Source organism: Podarcis bocagei (genome assembly GCF_964188305.1).
Source record: "Podarcis bocagei genome assembly, chromosome: 8".
In the NCBI taxonomy this organism is placed as follows: Eukaryota; Metazoa; Chordata; class Lepidosauria; order Squamata; family Lacertidae; genus Podarcis; species Podarcis bocagei.
In genome coordinates this window covers 31,390,047-31,406,629 of record NC_138133.1, presented here as the reverse complement: position 1 = coordinate 31,406,629, position 16,583 = coordinate 31,390,047, and the positions used below count along the sequence as shown (strand labels likewise).

The following is a 16,583-nucleotide window of genomic DNA, read 5'->3' as shown; positions in this document are numbered from 1 at the left end:
AGCTACAAAAAAGGGCGGCATTCATGTTTGTAGAGAAATTTATGGAAAAGCACCCTGATAAGAAAAGAGGAAAACTTCACATATTTAGTTTTGATACTGTCAAAATGATAAGAGCAATAAAATAAGTGCTTGTGCTGTTCTTGATGCATAAGCATACCGGGAGAGATGCTTCTCATATCGTATGAGAATTGAACTGCTCAGACCTTTCTTTGAAATATGGAGCAGTACATAAATTACCTTAAAAATATAACAACAATAAAAGGTAAAACAAAGCTATGTCCCAGAATATTTTTCTCTGTACTCTTTCTAGGTGTTTGACTTTGGAAATATTTGAGCATTGCCAAAAAAGAATGCTAAGAAAAAACAAATGTTAAATGTAGCGATGAACCACAACAAACTCAGTCAGTTTAAAGGAGTTTCCATAACTTCTTGATGCCAGCACTAGCAACATAAGTGAAACAGATATCCTGTAATCATGATTGCATACACCAATTATTAATAATCCAAATTTGTGGATTACTTAAGAGTAAGTTTTTTGAATACTATTAAGGGAAAGGATTCCTACCAATATCATCATGTCCAAATAAAATCTAAATCTCTTTGAAGACATGGTGCCAGTTTTAAGGACAAATTAGGAATGTAAATGTATAGAAATAAGCACAGTGTATTCTACATAAGCTTTATTTATACTTTTTGCATGGTATACCTTAGTGTGTTATACTCCAGTGCTGTAGCCATAAGAACAAAATTCCAAACAGATGGTGTTCTGTGTTATTATGATAGAATTACATTGCCAGGAGTTAGTCATTTTGACTGGCAAGAACGAAGAAGCATGTCATTGGAAAAAATTTATAACTAAATAGGCTTTGTTTAATTTGTTCTTCATCCAAAATGCCTTAATAGGCGCAAACCTTGTTACCAAAGTTACAACTGACAGTACATTGAATCATTTCATTGCTGATTCTCATGGAGATTGAAAGTAACTTCTTTGTGATATGGAGATGAATTAAAATACTGTTTCACTTTCATTCACTACACTTGGAACCCAGAGATTTTTTTCAGCAGTGAAAGAAATAGAAGACATCTGTTTTAAACGCTACCTTTCTAACAAAATTAGGTGCACAATGATTAATTTCCCTGTTTCTGCTTGCCTAAATTTAAGGGCAGTGAAAATGTATACAAAGCTGCCTCTCTAACGTTTCCTCTAAGGTCTGCACCAAAAATGTGTTCTTTCTGCTGTGGCTAATGTGAAATAAACTTCTTTTAATCAGAGTAACCTAGTTTTGGAAGATTGTTTTTTTAAACTCTGGGAGCAACATATGTACAAGTCTCATTAAGAAGGTTTTAACTGGGTTTGTGCAGACTGCTTACGGTAAACAGCCTGTGACCCAATTACTTAAACGTATATGCTGCATGTTGCATTGCTAAAACCAAGCCACTGTCAGTCCTGCATACAATAAAGAGGTGCTGCAGAAGCAATAATAATTTGTCAGTAGAGATCAGGCTCTTGTTACAGCCTTCATGACTTTTATTTCACACATTTTATGCATGTTTAGGGGTTTCTGTTAGTAGGCCTTTGTGGTGCTGAATCAAGAGAAAACACTTCTTCATTCTTCTCCACGTTAAATGGTAATTCATCCAAAAGTAGAGAGCTTTCCCAGTCTGCATCTGTATTGCAAGAGTTTTTTAAAAATATGTTTTAATTGTTTTATTGTTTCTGTGTTTGTCACCCTGAGCACCTTTGTGAGGAAGTATGGGATACAAATTAAAAGTGTCTATTGACACTTTTATCCGTGAGCTAGGAACAAGCTGGCTGGAAAAAAGAGAGCACATGTCTATTGGAGTATCTGCAACACCCACTAAGACTCATAAGGCAATTACCGTATTTTTCGCTCCATAAGGTGCACCTGACCATAAGGCACACCTAGTTTTTAGAAGGGGAAATCAAGAAAAAAATCAAGAAGCCCGGGTCCCCCCCCCCAGCCCCAAAGAGCAAAGAAGCCAAGACAGTGAGCGGGATGCATCCTGCTGGCTGTCTTGGCTTCTGCCATAGCCGCGCACAGCCTCTCCGGCCGGGAGAGGCTGCGCGCAGCTATGGCAATTCCTCCACCTCCCGCAAAAGCCCACAGGAGCCGTGTACCCTTTAAGGAGCGTGCGGCTTCTGCAAGCTTTTCTACGAGGATGGAGAAGGGACTGACTGGCCGCGTCAGTCCCTTCTCCCTCCTGGGGAAAAGCCTGCAAGAGCCGCGTGGAGCTTGTGCGCGGCTCTTGGGGGCTTTTCCTGCCTGCCTCCCCCCTGCATTCGCTCCATAAGACGCACACACATTTTCCCTTACTTTTTAGGAGGGAAAAAGTGTGTCTTGTGGAGCGAAAAATACGGTACTTCTTTGGGACACTGCAAAATCAAGTAATGCAAACTGTAACTGTCGGAGCTCAGTATGTAGACTTTTCACTACCTGGTCTGTTTAGCACACATCATCAGGTTGGAATGGAAAATTGTAAAGGGCCATTTTCCTATCCTTAAAACTTCTCATGCCTCTTCAGAGAAGCACACCTCACACTTTGAGAACCGTAGAAGTGAGAGGCTGTGAAGAAAGCACACGTGTTTGCACTGCTGAATGTGCATATTTCTGCTTGCCCCTTCTCACAAAGTATTTGCATGTGCCTTGGTTGGGCCCAGAAACAAAAAAACCACCTTGCTTCTCCTGATGTGTTTCATGTGAGTAAGAATATATTTTATAACATGGTTCCTGGCAGCTAGGTGATACACACTCTTCACTGTCCCTGCTGGACCAAAGAGCAAGAGTGACCAGTGGGTAGGAGAGAATTTGTCCCCTTCTGCATCTCTTCTTATATAACAATTCCTGTGGACCAGAGTGAGTAATGGTTTGTGACTACTGGGAATTGCTGTTGGAGAACTCAGGTTTTAAAGGATAATTTCAGTCTTTTGAATCTTGTGCTTTGCTTTCAGATCCTGTGTAAATGGCACGTTGGTGTGTTCTGTGACACAGTTGTGGCATGGAGATAGAATCTTATGGGGAAACAACCACTTCTTTAGGTAATCTCTCTCTCTCTCACTCACTCACTCACTCACTCACTCACTCACTCCCACTTCTTTATTTACAGAGCCATGTCCAAATATTATTAGTGAAGAATCTTGCTTCCAAAGAATGATGCTAAATAGATCAACTTCTTCGTTACAGCTCAGACTTCTATAGTGTTAGCTTTTGGGCAACTAGTCTGTCTAGGTTTCCATCTAGTCCACACAGTATCTTCTAAGATAATATTTCTCCTGTTATGATACTCTGTTGTATAGAGCTTGAATTTGTGAGCATATTTTCATAAAACTGAAATCAATCCAGCCTTAAATACCGACCACTTGCTTTAGAGCAAGTACCAGGAGCTGTGCATCCTGACATGAACAGCCTTGAACGGAAGATGGAAGCAAATTGGCTTGCATTGTGTTTGGCAAATACTACATTGTAGTGTAGAAATTTGTTGCTTTTAAGTCATTGTTATATGTACCCTTGTACATGGGGAGAACAATGTCTCAGTAAAAAGATAAATCTGTTGTGACTCATTGTTAGTTGTGGGATAACCTAACTACACTTGCTCTGGCAACCTCTAGGCTAGATTACTGCAACACATTATACTTAGGGCTGCCTCTGAATAGCTTTGGAAGTTTACCTGGTAGAGAATTTGGTGGCCAGGTTGCTGACTGGGGCAAGATGGTTTGAGCATATTACACTGATCCTGGCCCAACTGGCTCCCAGTTAGTTTCTGGGCCCAGTTCAAAGTGCTAGTTTTGACCTATAAAGCCTTGAGCTGCTCAGGATTGCAATACCTCAAGGACTGCCTCTCCCCACATGAACCAACCTGGACCCTGCGATACTCACGTGAGGCCCTTCTTCATGTGCCTCCTCCAAGAGAGGTCTGGAGGGTGGCAACACAAGAACAGGCCTTTTCTGCAGTGATTCCCTGTTTGTGGAATGTGATTTCTCCAGGGAGGTTCATCTGGCATCTTCATTTTACACTTTTAGGTGCTAGGTGAAAACGTTCCTCTTCAACCAGGCCTTTGGCTGACTAACATCCTATATCCTTTTAAATGTGTTTTGCGGGAGGTTATTGTTTTGCTTTGTTTTGTTTTTGTTCTTGTTTTTCTTATATATTTTGTGTTTTTATCTTGTATTTATATGCTGTGAGCTGTCATGAGATCTATGGTCGGTATACAAATTTAATAAATAAATAAAACATATATATTACTGTACCTTTAAGGTGAATAGAATCTTAAGAGCAAGACTTGTCAGTTGGCTTTGTCTGTTAGAGAAGGTTAAAATTAAATTCAGTGAAGGTTGTACATATTTGTCTCCTTATTAATTTACAGTCAACACTGTAGCTTCCTTTGTTTTGGAACAACCTGCAGCATGCCTTTCCTCCCTGCTCATGGGTTGTTAAGTGTAGAAAGTTCTTATCCACAGAATCCAGCATTTTTAAAATGGATTTACCAAGGTATTTCATAACTACTTTCTCAACTTTTTAACAGAATCAATCTGCCTAAGAGAAAGCGAAGAGATTGGTTGAAAGACTCTGAAAAAGAGCAGCAGTTAGCAGAACATGATCTAGATGCAGCCAGCGAAGCTTCTTCGGAACCAGACTATAACTATGAGTTTGCACAAATGGAAGTCATAATGAAAACACTGAATAGCAATGGTAAGAAGCTGGTGCTCAGCATCACTGAAAATGTCAGACAGGAGCACATAAATTTCAAGGTCCTGGCAATAGATAGTTTTTTTAATCTGTTCCCTTATCCTGATGGTTGTAAATAAGGAATGGATAATTTTGTTGTGTTCAATAACTGTTGTGACTTTCTGGGAATAGAGACTGTGGAGGAGCAAATCAAGTATGACCAACTGATCCCATTTATATTTACTAGGAAGTAAGTGGATTTTTATGGGATTTACCTCATGCTCATCTTCCTTTTCTTATATAGACCCTGCAGCAGAAAATGGTCCTTTGGATCTTTTGTCTCTCACCGTCTGTTTCACCTTCTGATCACTGTGGCTGTAGAACTATGTGCTCTCCTGTGTTAAGAAATAACAAAGCAGAATTATTAACAATGTAGATAATGAATTTTAAGATATGCTGGTGCTTTCCTTATCTAGATCCAGTACAAAACGTGGTCCAGGTCTTGGAGAAACAATACTTGGAAGAAAAGCGTAGCGCTTTGGAAGAGCAGAGGATGATGTATGAGCGTGAGCTGGAGCAACTCCGACAGCAGCTTTCTCCGGAAAGACGGTATCAGCATTCTAGTGACAGGCTTTCAGAAGCTGCCCAGACAGCTCAGCAGAAAGTGAACCTCTGGTCAGAAGAGAGGTGAGAGCATTGATATTAAAACCATAAGTAACTATGAGAGAATGAGTGACGGAAGAAAAATACTATTCTGTGTGTGAATCTGTCCAGGACAATCTTTCATCCAGATCCCAAATAACTTTAGAACACCCTTCCTGCAAACATGTGCTATGAGTAAGCTAACCATACTCAAACTGCTTGTTGTAAAACTTAGTACCATTTAAATTCTTCAAACGCAGGACTCATTGGGGCCCAGGCATTTGGTATGTACCTTCCGTAACTAGAATGTAGTCCTGCTTATCTAGTGATTCTGACTGATTTGGTCTTATCTGCGTTGTCTTCTCAGTTAAGGACCAATCATGTCATAGCACAGGCATTGTGCAGTGCCCATATGGTCAGAATTACTGCAGGGCTTTCAAAGGAAACTCATTATAGCTCTTGTATAACTTGTAGTTTTCATCTTGGTATACATATATTTTTTCTCAGAATGCCTATAAAGACGGATTAGCACGGTGGGATTTGTTTTGTTACCAAATGGCATTTCCAAGATAGCCTTGACATGTATTAAAAAAATAGGAAGCATTCTCTCATTTAAAGCTATTATTTTCTCTTGTTAAAATATTTGAACATAATTTTTAAAATCTGGAATAATTAATATTCTTATGTTTACAACCTTGTTCATTGTTTCTGCCAATGTCTTCTTACCAAGTTCTCAATTTCCCAATTAATATTCTACTACTCCTCTCCATTTTTCTTTCCCACCCCTAGGGATGAGTTATTTCGACAGAGCCTAGCAAAATTAAGAGAGCAGATAGTTAAGGCCAACACATTAGTGAGGGAAGCAAATTTATTGGCTGAAGAAATGAGCAAGCTAACTGATTATCAAGTGACACTGCAGATTCCTGCTGCTAACCTGAGTGCCAATAGGAAGGTAAGAAAATTGATAATTGAAACTATTTTGTAAAAGCCCTTGGAAGTCATTTGAGTCCAGAAGTAGAGAATGAACGAGTGCATGAGGGAGAGAAAATGGAACATAAATTAAAGGAGTTGTATGGACTGAATAGATATAGCTTCTCTAAACTTTCTATCTCACTGAGCTGATACAATATTATAATACCCGTAAACATACAGTAGAAACAGGACATGGTTTCTAGTTCTCAGCCACCATTATATAAATAATTGGAAAATGCAAGAGAATGGAGTACCAAAATATTAACATAGCTATGTAGCATATGTTATTCGAGTTTAAATTTGAAAAATGGAATCACTTTGTTAAAATGCATATTTTATCTGCTTAAGATACTTTGTCTTGTCTTTGTTTAGAGAGGAGCAATAGTAAGTGAACCAGCTATTCAAGTAAGAAGAAAAGGGAAAAGTACTCAAGTATGGACCATAGAGAAGCTGGAAAACAAGTTAATTGACATGAGAGATCTGTATCAAGAATGGAAGGAAAGAGCCCATGAGGTATTCAACCTCAGTTTTTCAGTTTGGCCAAAATCGTACTCTTTTAATAAAAACAGAATATTTCTAAAAGCATTATATAGCACAATTGTGCATATTCATGTAAGCATTTCTGCTGTTTATCTAACAGCAGTGCTACATTCAGTTGTATGTTTATCCTAATATTTGTAGTTTATTTCCCTTATAATGTCTGGGAACAGACTACAATGACTGCATTTGGAACTTAGTATCTCTAAAACTATTTCAGTATTATACAGAAAGATCGTGTCTTGCATGGAGGTTACATTCTGAGGATGGCGTGTAGACAAAAACCACCTCCTTGGAACTGCCCCCACTCAAGCACCCTTATCCTTTCTGGAGCCATGCCCCAAGCAGACCTTGCCCCACAAGCAAGGCAGAGAGCTTCTAAGCTCCCTTGCTTACTAGGCTCTGGGAGGTTCTCTCGCAGGCCATCCATGTTCCTGCCAGCTTATGCGAGAGCCTTCCAGAGCCCAATAAGCAAGGCAGAGAGCTTAGAAGCTCTTTCTGCACTGGCAAAACTGTCTGCAAAAAGTACTTTTAAGCGCTCTGGCTTCTGTGCATTTAATTTGAGTGACTTCAACCTGTCAGCCTTCAACTGTGTAAAGTTGAAATCACACATGTTAAGCTTGTGTCAATTGCAATCGTCCTGCAATTTATTTTGCTCTGCATATGAGATTTTAAAATAGTGTGCTTTTGGATATGTTTACAGGTAAGTGTATTTTTTAGTGTAAGTGAAGAAATATTTTTAGTATTCATCAGAAATTTTAATGCAAATGTTTGCTAATATTTGACCTACTATAAGGAATATCAGATTTTCCATAGTTTGTTTCTTCAAAGCACATCAGCACTGAGTCCTACTATTTTAAGTGAATGGATAACAACTTAATATAATTCAGGATTTAATTATACGGTTGTTTCAACATAAAATGCTATCTGCCTGAACATGATGATCAACATAGTACTTCGTGCAATGTAGTATTCATTGACTGCATCAAAAACTAGTACAAACAGTTTTTGTTGTTAGTATTTTTGCACACAGGGAATTTAATTTTGGTCTTCTGTGAGGAACACAAAATTGTTGGAAGTGTTGCTACTCATTTACAGTATTTAAATGAGGAATAAGCTTTTGGTGTTAATAAGAGTTAGGATAGAATAATAGAATCATAGAACTGTAGAGTTGTAGAATTGAAAGGAACCTCAAGGGTCATATAGTCTGACCCTCTGCAATGCAGGAATCTCAACTAAAGCATGCATGGCAGATGGTCATCACCCTCTGCTTAAAAACCTCCAATGAAGGAAAGTCCACTACCTCCTGAGTGAGACAATTCCACTGTTAAAGAGCTCTTAGAAAGCTCTTTCTGATGTTTAGTTAGAATCTCCTTATAACTTGAAGCCATTGGTTTGGGTCCTAGTCTCCAAAGCCGAAGAAACAAGCTTGCTCCATCCACCATGTGACAGCCCTTTAGCTATTTGAAGATGGCTGTTATATCTCCTCTTTTACAGATTAAGCATACCCAGTTCTCTCAACCGTTCCTCATAAGGTTTGGTTTCCAGACCTTTGATCATCTTGGTCACCCTCCTCCTCCATACATTCCAGCTTGTCAATATCCTTCTTAAATTATGGTGCCTAGAACTGGACACAGTACCCCAGTTGTGGTCTGACCAAGGCATAATAGAGTGGGACTATTGCTTTCCTTGATCAGGTCCCTATGCTTCTGTTTATGCTTCCTAGAATAGCATTAGGTTTGTTTGCTGCTGTATCACACTGTTGACTCGTGTTAAGCTTGCAGACCAGTAAGACCCCTAGATCCTTTTCACGTGTACTACTGGCAAGCCAGGTGTCCCCCATCTTATATTTGTGCATCTGGTTCTTCCTGCCTAAGTGTAGAACCATACATGTGTCCGTATTGATATACATTTTGTTAGTTTGGGCCCAGTTCTCCAGTCTGCTCAGGTCATCTTGCATCCCGATTCTGTCTTCAGCAGCAATGGTGTCATCTGCAGATTTGATAAACATCCCTTCAATACCTTCATCCAAGTAATTTAGAAATAGGTTGAACAACAACAGGCCCAGGGCAGGTGCTCTATATACACTCTAGTGCTCTACATATACTCTTGTCTTCTGCTATCATCTGACCTGCCTTGTTTAGACATGTTGCACAGTGGTGAAATGGGGATTTGAATATGACTTTATTGGGTGTAGCTCATAATTTTTTAGCACATCCATGTTGGATCACAATGCTAAATCATTTTTGTTTTTGAAATTTTAATTGTCTTTTAAAAAAACAGATGAAGAGACTCACTGGAAAAAGAGGTGATCCTTTCTATGAAGCACAAGAAAACCACAATTTAATTGGTGTAGCGAATGTCTTTTTGGAGTGCCTTTTCTGTGACGTTAAACTTCAGTATGCAGTACCAATAATCAGCCAGCAGGGGGAGGTAAGTTTCAGTCTCTGGTGTCATCTATTCTGTTTTGTTTATGAAGGCAAAACTTTGCTATGAGCGGCACATATGTATTCAGGAAGGAAAAGCACAATGAATCCACTATTAATGCATCAGTGATGTCTTGTTGCATACACCTGCAATAAGATAACAGTCAGGATGGGCACACAGTCTTGGGACAAGATAAGATTGGTGCCACTGAAACATTAAATGGAAATGCTTTGAATAGAGGGCAAATGACCAAGCCACTGAATTTCATGTACTGACGACCAAATTTTTGACTATAGTTCACTTGCTCCCCCGGTGTTCTAAATCTAGAAGTCAAATCAAAGGGGAAAGTTGTGAGTACACAGAAGACAATTCATAACAACTATCAATAACTTCCATTTTATTTTAAAATATGTAAATTTGGATAATAGCTGAGCAAGGAAATGAGAATTTTACTGGTTAGATACTGAGCACCACATCTTACATGTGAACCTCCATAATGTCAAGTTGGATCTGAGACAGATTTGAGAATGGGCGTATGTAATGTGCAATTGTTATCTGCATGCTGTTTTTCTGTTCAGTTGAAGCTACAATTATATTTATATATGTAAGTATGTTTATTACTGATGCTATGCAGTACTACAAGGTCTTCAATATTAATATTTTTGGGGTGCAGGTTGCAGGGCGTCTGCATGTTGAAGTGATGCGTGTCACTGGTGTTGTCCCAGAACGCCTAGTGGAAGGAGATGATTCTTCTGAAAACTCAAGTGAAAGTGGAAGTATAGAAATCATGGACAACAATGGAGAAATTACTCACAGGCCAAAAAAACTCACCTGCAGGGTATGGACATACGTATATTAATATTTTAATAGGATATACCTATATAATACTCTAAACATTTTGCATGTCTTACAATCAGCAATGGGAAATACCTTGTCACTCATCCATTTCCAGTTGGTTTCCATACACCTTCAGAGATTTAGTTTATCTTTATTTGTCATATGTTCATACTATAGTCTGCACCTTGGATGGAAGTTTTAGACAAGTAAAGACAACAATTTAAAAATGTAAGCCATTCATTGGGATTAGTTAATTTACAGCAGTTGAAGTTTTCAATGCTTGTCCAGCAGTACATGTGTGTGGACAAGGATTACCAAATAATCTTACGATGCTTTTGTTTGTTAAACATATTGTATATATTGAGTGTTAATTTTTAGATTGTTTTATGAGCCTAGCTGTGAGATAAAATTGGCCTTACTTAGTCAACCATTGTCTAACTGAATATTCTGAGTATAGCTGAATATATTAATATAAATATGCCAGTATATTGAATTACAGTTTTACTGTTGTCTAGGTAAAAATTAAAGAAGCAACAGGACTGCCTTTGAATCTCTCAAACTTTGTCTTTTGTCAATACACCTTCTGGGATCAGTGTGAGTCAACTGTTGCAGCACCAGTTGTAGACCCAGATGTGCCTTCACCTCTGACCAAGGATGTCCAGTTTACAGTGACTTTTGCTCATTGTAAGGTAATTTAGTTTGGTTGGAATGCTAGAAAAATACATTTGAGTCCATATTTTACACACACACACACACACACACACACACATATGTATGATTCCATCCTACTGTACAGTGAGATGGAGATGAAACAAGGGGTTCTAATACCTTCATTAAACAACAACAAAAATTCCTTTCCATTGCTTTCAAGTGCCTCCCCCACCAATTACCTTCAGTCCATTCCACTCACCTTTTGGGCAGGCCACCAGGTTCTTCACACACACTCTGGGCCACAGTTTGGGAACCCTGACATAGGTTAAACAGAATTCTGCAAGTCATTAGTGGCATTAAATGCTGGAGTTGTGTAACCTGCTCCTGGTACTTTTATTTGTGGTTTCCAGTGGAAAGAGGAAGGAAGACAGAACATACAACTTGGTTCTTAGGAAACCTAGTCAGAGAGAAGATGTGACCAGCCTATTCACTGTTATGGAAAATGGGATTGGATTAAGGAAATGAAACATTCATTCTTTCACAAAAACATATTAGTTAGGAGTGAGTTAGTCTGGCAAACTTTCTGGTCTCTGAAAATGGAGCTTTGTTATTCCTAAAATGTTTGGTGGTTATGCTTATTTCAATATATCTCATTAGAATAGGGACTACAATATTAAATATGTTGTAGTAATCAACACAAAATATGGAATTTTGACTACCTGTGCAAATATAACTGAAGTATTAATATAAAATAGTGGTCTGTTCAGTATTATACAAAATTCTGCATTTTACCTGGTTCATGGAATTAATATCTTCATTGGGAGTTTTTTTCTGCCCACAAGAACATTTGAACATTCACCTGGTTTTTTAATCATAGAGCTGATAAAAATCATGCTTTAAGTGTTTTGCAGTAAGTATTGCAATTTTCTAGGATTATGTGGTGAATGTAACAGAAGAATTTCTGGAGTTCATTCAAGATGGAGCACTTGCTATTGAGGTATGGGGTCACAGATGTGCTGGAAACGGCAGTTCCATATGGGAGGTGGATACTCTTCATGCAAAAACCAGGACCTTGAGAGACAGGTAAACCTATGTTGTATTTTCCTTATAGTAGTGAAGCCTCACTTCAAATATAGGGAGAAAGGAGGAAGTACAGCACATGTGCCAGAGATGAATTGAGAGCTAGAGGGTGATGGGTGTGTATGCCTGTGAGAGGTGGTAGGAGAGAAATTGAGTACAAAGAAGAGATTTCTCATAGTCTTCTTTCTGCAAGAATATTTGATTTGTTAATTACTAATTGTATTGTTGCTTCCTGCCCTTGGCACCTTGGGGAAGAAGGGTGGGATAAAAATCTAATAAGTAGATAAAATGAATGGTTCTACAAATTTCCACTAAAGTGTAAGGAGGAGTATTCATACTACTCTTATTGCTTTTTGGATTGTCTCTAGGTGGAATGAAGTGACGCGTCAAATAGAAATGTGGGTTTCAATTCAAGAACTGAATGAACTGGGGGACTATGCAGCTGTGGAGCTCCACCAGGCAAAGGATGTAAATACAGGAGGGATTTTCCAGCTTCGACAGGTACAATTAATTTTATCCCTCCCAGATAAGAATACTAATGTGTGTTTACATTAATTTACATGTTTCCCTACTTATATGACCAGGGTCATTCTCGCAGAGTTCAGGTGACGGTTAAACCAGTACAGCATTCGGGAACATTGCCACTTATGGTAGAAGCCATTCTGTCTGTCTCCATTGGCTGTGTGACTGCCAGATCAACCAAATTGCAACGGGGGTTGGACAGTTACCAGGTAGGATAAGTGGCTTTAAAGTGCTAAATTATTTTATTGTGGTGCAGATTTGTTGTTTTCACTTGTGCCTTTGAAGGATACTGTGTGGAATTTGTATGTACACTTGAAGCAAGGCATGGATGATAGCTTCTCAAGGACCATTAGGAATGGCAGTTAAATGGAACATCATGTCTTGAATTGGTATCCCTTGAATGCCAGAAACAATATCAAATTGGTGACTTTCAGGGGCTTGTAATCTTTCAGGGGCATCTTGCTGGCCATTATCAGAAACTGAATGCTGAGTAGATGAAGTTTGCTGATGGGAATTGTAGTTCAAAATGTTTGGAGGACACCAAGTTGGAACAAGCTGATTTTAAAAGTTTATTGTAAACTAGTCATCGCAAGCCTCAGGTGCAATCTCTTCCTCCTTTGTAAGCACGATGAGGAGACTGAAAGGGCTACCTGGAGATGCTAGGAATTGAACCTGAGACATTCTGCATGCAAAAGCAGATGCTCTGCCATTGAGCTACAGCCCTTCCCCTCAACAACCACTTGCTCACCTCTTGGGCTCTGTGAATAATTGCATTTGCATAGCTGTCAACTGTCCCTTATTTGACGGGAAAGTCCCTTATCCCAGCGCTGTGTCCCGCTGCTGTCCCTTATTGATGATGTCCCTTAAATTTCCCGGGTTTCAAGGGAAGCAGCTCCTCTCCCTCCCTCCCTGCCGGCCAGGGAGGAGGGAGGCTCCAACCGTGTTGCTTGGCTGCGTTGCTCACCCAGTAAGGAGTCTAAGAACGACTGGGGGGTGGAGCTTGCATGGCTTGTGCCGATCAAATTGGCCGCATTGCCTGGGGACTCGCCTTTGCCCAGTGCTTCCCAGCAGAGAGGTGACGGTGGTTTTCCTTGCTGCATCCCCTTTGCCGGGTTGCTGCGCTGTGGGAACCACCGCTTGAGGCTTCGTTTGGCTGCTGGCTGGGTTTTCTGCCTTTGGCTCAGAGGGGCTCAGAAATTGAACATACCTGTGTTCGGAAAATCCCTTGTTTTGGCTGTTGGTCCCTTATTTTCAAATCTGTAAGTTGACAGCTATGCTTGACACAGCTATGATTGACACTTGATATGCTTTGGAGGGACTGAATCCAAGTCTTCCCTCCACCTACAACGGCCATGTTTGCATGTAACCTTAAATCATAGTTAAAACAACAACAGCTCTGGAAGGGCTTTCCAACCTTTTTGGACCCATAGGCACATTTGCAAACCAGACAAATAGTTGTTGGCACCTCCCCTGCCCCCTTTTCAAGCCTAATTTCTACAGCCTCCTTTCTGTGACATGTGGTAGGACACAAGCCTGAATCTGCCTTGCAGTGGTGGGCAAAGCTGGACTCATGATTTGTATCTCTCCATATAAATAAAAAGTGGTAAGCCAAACACAAATATTGGCTTCCACTCATGATTTATTTGGAAAGAAACAAGCCATGAGCCCACGTTTGCATGTCACTACAAGACAGACTCTGGCTTCTTTCCTGCATGGCATAGTCAGGTGCGAAGGAAGGAGGAAAATGTTTGTGCACATGAAAACATAGTTTATTTTAAGCTACAGTTTAACATTGCACGTTAACCTGGCTATTATGTGATTGCTGAATGCCCACTGTTACATCAAAGATCTGTAGACTGAGTGCATAATGATAAAGATCCATCATAAATTACCAGAGATATACCTCATGTAGAAGAACAGGTGGACACTTCTCCCATCAGTCATGTGCTTCAAAAAGTGAAGTAATTAATTTAAAACACAACAACAACCCAACGCTTGAAAGCATGAAGATATCATATACATAGTTTATGTCTCTAGAAAGCAAGGGAGCATCATTGCATGAATTTTGCTTCTACATGATTAGGTATTAGCCTGGAGGTCCTGACTCTCAAACCTTTCAGCAGTAAGTGGTAAAGGGGAGTGGCACATGTCTGTTCACTTCACCATACGAGTGGGTCACTAAACCTTTATATAAACAATTAAATAAGGTTTGATGCTTTCTGTTCTGTCTTGTTCTAATTTGTGTCCATGATGTGTGCTCTTATTTGGAGTTTGTTAGCAAGAAAAATGCATGTTCTCTATGTTTATAAAGTTTATTTTTTTCTACCAGAGAGGAGATGATGATGATGATGGTGGTGATATGGATAGTTATCAGGTACTGCTGCTGCTGTTGTTGTCGAATCACATAGCATGGGGCACAGCTAATGCTAATAGTTATCAACTCCAAAGAGTCACTGAAATAATTTGCTCTTGGAACTTTCTGCATTTAAAGACACTGATTTAAAGAACAAGCCTCTCAGCTTAATTTGACAATACACTATGCTCTTTCATGTGACATTTCTAATAATATATTAATGATTTATTTAGATTGTTGAAAATTAAGAAAGAGCATGGTGGCTTGCAACTTAATTAAAACAACTGTCAATAAAACAATGTAAAACAGATGCAGGAGATACAAGATAGCAAAGAAATTTCAGGGAGGGAAAAGCCGAGGATTAAAAACCATGTCAAGTACCTGCCAGAAAAGGAATGTCTTCACTCACTGATGAAAGTCCATCAAAAAGGGAAGGAAGTCCCGCAGAGCCTGGGCAAGGCAACAGAGAAAGTTGTATTGTGTGTCGAATTCAGATGTTGGTGTAATGCAAGGGAGACGTACAAGAGAGATCTATAGACATCTCTTATATGGTAGAATTGAGGCCAAAAGCTGAATTCTTCATTTTTTAACTAAATAATGTTTGAAATCATAATAATTTTTACATACAATTATTTGTCATCCATAATTTTTACAGGTTTCATTAAATCACATTTTGTTCAGTGCAATAACAAAAGCATCAAATATTTGTGCGTACTGTACTGTTAAACCATTTTTAAATAATAAAAAGCTAGTCCTGTAAACTTTGCTTTCCTGATGCCTACAGCTTTAATATATTTATGAATTAATGAATTCTGTATGAAGGCTTCCCAATATTAAGGGTTTTTAAAAAACTTTTTAACAAGCAGCAAAAAAACAAAACACCAGTTGTATAAATGTAGGTATCTATGCAAATACCCTAGTAAGTTGTACAGTCCTTCCAAAAACCTACAGCTCAAACTACAGGTGATGGCTGATTCAAATGCCTAAAGCTCCTCTCTGACCCAGTCCTGTGAAACAAGGAAACTAGAAGTCCAATTTAGGAGTATAAGGAATAAATGGGTGAGCAGTGCTAAACACCCACATCCGCACACCAGAGGCAACTCAACACACACTGCTTACCTTCTTGCAACCTTCTCCCCAAGCACTCTTCTCACAGATAGAGACACTTCTGGTATTTAGCCTGGATGAGGAGAAAATGGCTTCAGAGAACAAACTGCAAGTAGATAAACCACAAGGAGAGGGAAGGCTTTGCACTTCCCACCCAGGAGGACCCCCACCTCCATAATTATGGTACTTCCATAAGTTAGGCAGATCCAGATTTAAATACACCATCATGTTGTCAACAGTAGTTTGAGCCTGAATTAGCTACTAACTTGCTTCAAGCGGTTCATGGCACTTCCTGGTAATGAATTATGAAGAATGGATCAAACATTCCTTTAATACCAGAAAGCATGATTGCATGATGGGTTTTTGTTTGCATGTGGATGATTTAGTTACTCTGGTAACAGCTTCTCATAATGGAGTTAATACAGGTTTAAGGGTATATATGTTGATGTCTCTTTAATTGTTTTCACTTTCATATGCTACTAAATAGTTTGTTGGCCAATGCATTATTTTTCTGCTTGGATCTAAATCACAAATTTGCAAGAGACAAAATACACAAAGAGCTCTAACTATGGAGTGGGTGGTGCAATTTCAGCTTTTCATTCTTTATGCTCTTTGCAAGTTGGGTGAGCTTACCTTCTTGGGTTATATACTATCTGATGTAAACGTGAATGAACACTGTTGGGTAACATCTTACAATCAAAGTTGAAAACTGCATAAAATTAAATGTGTATGTTGTATATGTTCAAAAATAATAATAATTCTCTTTTTC

General features: G+C 39.1%; 1 protein-coding gene and 1 long non-coding RNA gene across 8 annotated transcripts in view; one reads left to right on the top strand and one right to left on the bottom strand.

Annotated features, from left to right (window-relative positions):
- The window catches only part of KIF13A (kinesin family member 13A), a 78,624-nt gene that overhangs the window by 37,167 nt on the left and 24,874 nt on the right, over positions 1-16,583 (top strand). For 3 of the 5 annotated variants that reach the window (XM_081206133.1, XM_081206130.1, XM_081206132.1), the window contains exons 15-26: positions 2,972-3,058; positions 4,544-4,710; positions 5,163-5,373; positions 6,118-6,280; positions 6,673-6,813; positions 9,121-9,270; positions 9,938-10,102; positions 10,617-10,790; positions 11,684-11,835; positions 12,201-12,333; positions 12,417-12,563; positions 14,684-14,728. In XM_081206133.1, coding sequence (XP_081062259.1) covers positions 2,972-3,058; positions 4,544-4,710; positions 5,163-5,373; positions 6,118-6,280; positions 6,673-6,813; positions 9,121-9,270; positions 9,938-10,102; positions 10,617-10,790; positions 11,684-11,835; positions 12,201-12,333; positions 12,417-12,563; positions 14,684-14,728 — 1,735 coding nt within the window. The remainder of the gene's footprint in view (positions 1-2,971; positions 3,059-4,543; positions 4,711-5,162; positions 5,374-6,117; positions 6,281-6,672; positions 6,814-9,120; positions 9,271-9,937; positions 10,103-10,616; positions 10,791-11,683; positions 11,836-12,200; positions 12,334-12,416; positions 12,564-14,683; positions 14,729-16,583) is intronic. The other 2 variants (XM_081206131.1, XM_081206134.1) reach the window with 1 other exon arrangement.
- On the bottom strand, positions 10-16,577 carry LOC308593981. Of its 3 annotated transcripts, XR_014011181.1 has the most exons (5): positions 15,089-16,577; positions 10,195-10,285; positions 4,962-5,081; positions 4,269-4,317; positions 10-1,668 (listed from the first exon to the last, which is right to left on the bottom strand). It is a non-coding gene; the product is annotated as an uncharacterized lncRNA (long non-coding RNA). The 3 variants fall into 3 exon arrangements; XR_014011182.1 differs by lacking the exon at positions 10,195-10,285; XR_014011183.1 differs by lacking the exons at positions 10-1,668; positions 4,269-4,317; positions 4,962-5,081 and adding an exon at positions 9,277-9,587.